The sequence below is a fragment of the Moschus berezovskii genome, chromosome 9, assembly GCF_049115385.1.
Source record: "Moschus berezovskii isolate FMDL1 chromosome 9, NW_MosBer_1.0, whole genome shotgun sequence".
NCBI lineage: Eukaryota > Metazoa > Chordata > Mammalia > Artiodactyla > Moschidae > Moschus > Moschus berezovskii.
The window spans coordinates 103009820-103013357 of NC_142468.1; the positions used below are offsets into that span (position 1 = coordinate 103009820).

The following is a 3538-nucleotide window of genomic DNA, read 5'->3' on the forward strand; positions in this document are numbered from 1 at the left end:
TTCAATCCCTGGGTCAGGAAGATTCCCTGGAGAAGGGCATGGCAATCCACTCCAATATTCTTGCCTGAAGAATCCCATGGACAGAGCAGCCTGGCAAGCCGCAGTCCATAGTGTCGCAAAGAGCCAGACATGACTGAAGCGACTTAGCATGCTTGCAAAGCATTATTACAAGTACAAGAATTTTACATTCTCTCTTCTGTGTTCCAAGAAATAAGAAAGAATAGATCCGAGTTTCAAAAAAATTTTGTCATTTTTGTGCATTCGTATGTTTTAGGTACATAAGAAATTGACTTTTTCTGTGAATTTAAATATTCTATATCTGATGTATTTGCAGACAATTTCAAAGATATTTGCATTTTTTTATGACTAATGTAGAACTCATTATAACTAACTTTTTCTACTTAAAAATAAGTAGACTAGGGAAATAGATAAGTATGCTGCTGATAGCAACAAATATCTAGAAAAAGTTTTGTAATGAATAGATATGTATATCAAATAATCTAGAAAAAACAGGAAAAATTTATTGGGACATAGCAGCAGATAGGAAAAACTATAAATAACCAAAAATTTTCAATACATGAGGAAAAGATAAGCTAAAAATCATGCAAGAAATGTATACAAGTGAGGTGAAATCTATGTTTTAAAACAATGTTTTTCCACCATGTCAATTTATAGAAAAAAATATTATGAATAAGTTGATAGAGCCTAACAGAAACATAATTTACTTGCATGTTTTGATTACAAGGCATAAAAATTACACAAGTTCAATTGAAGAGAATCACAAACTTAGTAACATGAATAGCTTTTTTTGTAGATTAGAATCTCTAAATTATTTATAAAATATTTTGAAAGGTTACTAAATATTTTCAAGAGAATTTGTACTTTAGAATTATGAAGTATGAAAAAGTGGTCAAAATTAAATAGCAAACCAAGAACTGGTTTTATGCAATCCCTTTGCAGTTGGGGAAAAAATCTAATTCTGTAATTGAATAACCCCAGTCATTAGCAAAAATAATTGGCTTGATGCTGTGATCCAGTAGGGGCTTTTCATTTCCATTGCATATTTATGTTCCTTCATGGTGTGTCCTAGTTTTTCCAGAAGCTCATATGACGGTTTCTCAATTTTCTCATGGCTGATTTAACATCTTCATTTCTCAGAGAGTAGATGATGGGATTCAACAGGGGTGTGCAAACAGTGTAAAACACAGAAAGGAACTTATCCAGCGAAAGTCTGCTAAAAGGCCATATATAAAAATAAATGCAAGGCCCAAAGAAAAGAATGACCACCGTGATATTGGAGGTTAATGTAGAAAGTGCCTTGGATGATCCGCTGGAGGAACGGTGACGGACAGTGATCAAAATGACAGTGTAGGAAATAATTAAAGCCAGAAAACAGCTCAGTGATATCAGGCCACTGTTAGTCAGGGTCATAATTTCCATTTCGTAAGTATCCATGCAAGCCAACTCTATTACCATGGGAAGGTCACAAAAGAAGCTGTCTACCTCATTGGGGCCACAGAATGGCAGATCCACTGTAAAAGCCAAGTGGCTCACAGAATGAAGAATACCCACAGCCCAGGAAATAAACACAAAAATTATACATAGTCTTCGATTCATAATTGTGCTATAGTGTAGAGGCTTACAAATGGCTATAAATCTGTCACATGCCATAGCTACAAGCAACATCATCTCACTCCCAACAAAACTGTGAAGAAGGAATATTTGGGCCATGCAACCCTCAAAGGAAATAGTTTTGTGCTCCACAAAAAAGTCCACAAGCATCTTGGGGGTGGCAAATTTAGATTGGCAGATATCAATGAAAGATAGATTACTGAGCAGGAAGTACATAGGAGAGTTCAAATGGACGTCAGAGGAAACAACAACAATAATCATGATGTTGCCCAAAATTGATGCCACATACACTATTGAGAAGATGGCAAAGAAGAAAAGCTGAAGTTCCCAAGAATTAGAGAGTCCCAGAAGCACAAACTCAGACACCATTGATTCATCTGTGTGAGCCATGTTTCCAATCTACTGTTACCTAAGTAAAAAAAATCAGGAAAATGTCACAATGATTGACACTTATCTAGTATATATACAAAAGAAATATGATAAGTTTTCAATTAAAAGTTAACTTAATGAGACTATGTAAATAGTCAATAAACTAGTATTTAACATCTATGACTGCTGTGGAAAGCAGAAGTGAGAAACAAAGATAATTAGATATGGATCCTATCATAGAGAGATAAGATATTCATATTAAAATTAAAAATATAAAATCAGAAACATGCAAACAATACCTGATGAAATAATACCATGCTGCTGCTGCTGCTGCTAAGTCGCTACAGTCATGTCCAACTCTGTGCGACCCCATAGACAGCAGCCCACCAGGCTCTGCCATCCCTGGGATTCTCCAGGCAAGAACACTGGAGTGGGTTGCCATTTCCTTCTCCAAAATAATACCATAGATATTAGCAAAATGAAATTAACTATGCCAAAGTGGTAAGGTAACATATCATGGGGTATGTATCATTTTAGCTAAAACTATTTAAAAGCTTGTAATTTGCTAGGCCAAACTGAAGGAAAAGGCTATTTTAAGCATGGGGAATAGCAGAACTAAAGCTACAAGTGTGAAAACATGAAAGGCATATTCAGAGAGCCATGAGCTCAGTGGCTTGGCTGGAGGAGGGTGTGCTAAGGGACAGTAAAAATGAAGTTGGGAATGGTAGGTTAGGAGTAAATCATGGATTCAATTAGCCTTAAATGTAATTCTAGTGGGTTACATGAATGTTCTCCAAACTGAGAATCATAAAGTGACACTGCTTTAGAAAGCTTAATAGAAGCAATTTGTGACCATGTCGAAAGAAGAGGCAATGGTAATACTCTGAAAGTTTCTGTGAAAATCAAGAACGAGAACATTCCTTTCATCCTTTGAACAATAGTTAATCAGAGTTCACCTTCTGTTGCATAAATACCAGCAGTGAATGAGTCACCTATGTGTCTTCAATCTCGTCCAACTCTGCCTTTTGTCTCTTCCCAAACATGCCTGACACACCTGGATTTATCAAAATCTGTTTGTTCTTTTGGAAATATTTTATATGACTATATGTGGTGCATTTTGAACACATAATAGATTTTTAAAAGAGAAAATTTAAGTAATGTGTTAATAGCCTCTAAATTGATTTTTGACATTTTGCTTTACTACATTGGGCACCATGTGGGCAATTGATCCCAGAAGAAAACCCTGCACAACCTCTTGTGGATCAGAAGACATTTTTGGCTTTAGCCCTGTGTATCCAACACAACACAAGAGGTATTAATTTGTCACTATACTGATTGAAGTTCTACACCCTGTATACTTCAGTGAAAGATATAACTGATACAACAGATATTTAAAAGCTTAAAAGCAAAACTGAACCAATAAATTAACCAATTAAAAATATTTACACTGTTAGAAGCTTTAATTTATGTGATTATAAGCTGATTGCTGAGGCACTAAATTCTACCCTTTCAAAGAATACTCAGTGCATTTGATTTA

The 3538-nt window shown here is 35.3% G+C and overlaps 1 protein-coding gene across 1 annotated transcript; it reads right to left on the minus strand.

The window, feature by feature from the left end:
• Positions 1-1086: 1086 nt before the first annotated feature.
• On the minus strand, positions 1087-2022 carry LOC148776788 (olfactory receptor 4K1-like). The gene has a single exon (XM_088840409.1). The coding sequence runs from the start codon at positions 2020-2022 to the stop codon at positions 1087-1089; it is 936 nt and encodes a 311-aa protein (XP_088696535.1).
• Between the last annotated feature and the right edge of the window lie 1516 nt (positions 2023-3538).

Excerpts from the sequence above, each read along its gene's own strand:
- LOC148776788 (XM_088840409.1), bottom strand. The coding sequence starts at position 2,022 with ATGGCTCACACAGATGAATCAATGGTGTCTGAGTTTGTGCTTCTGGGA.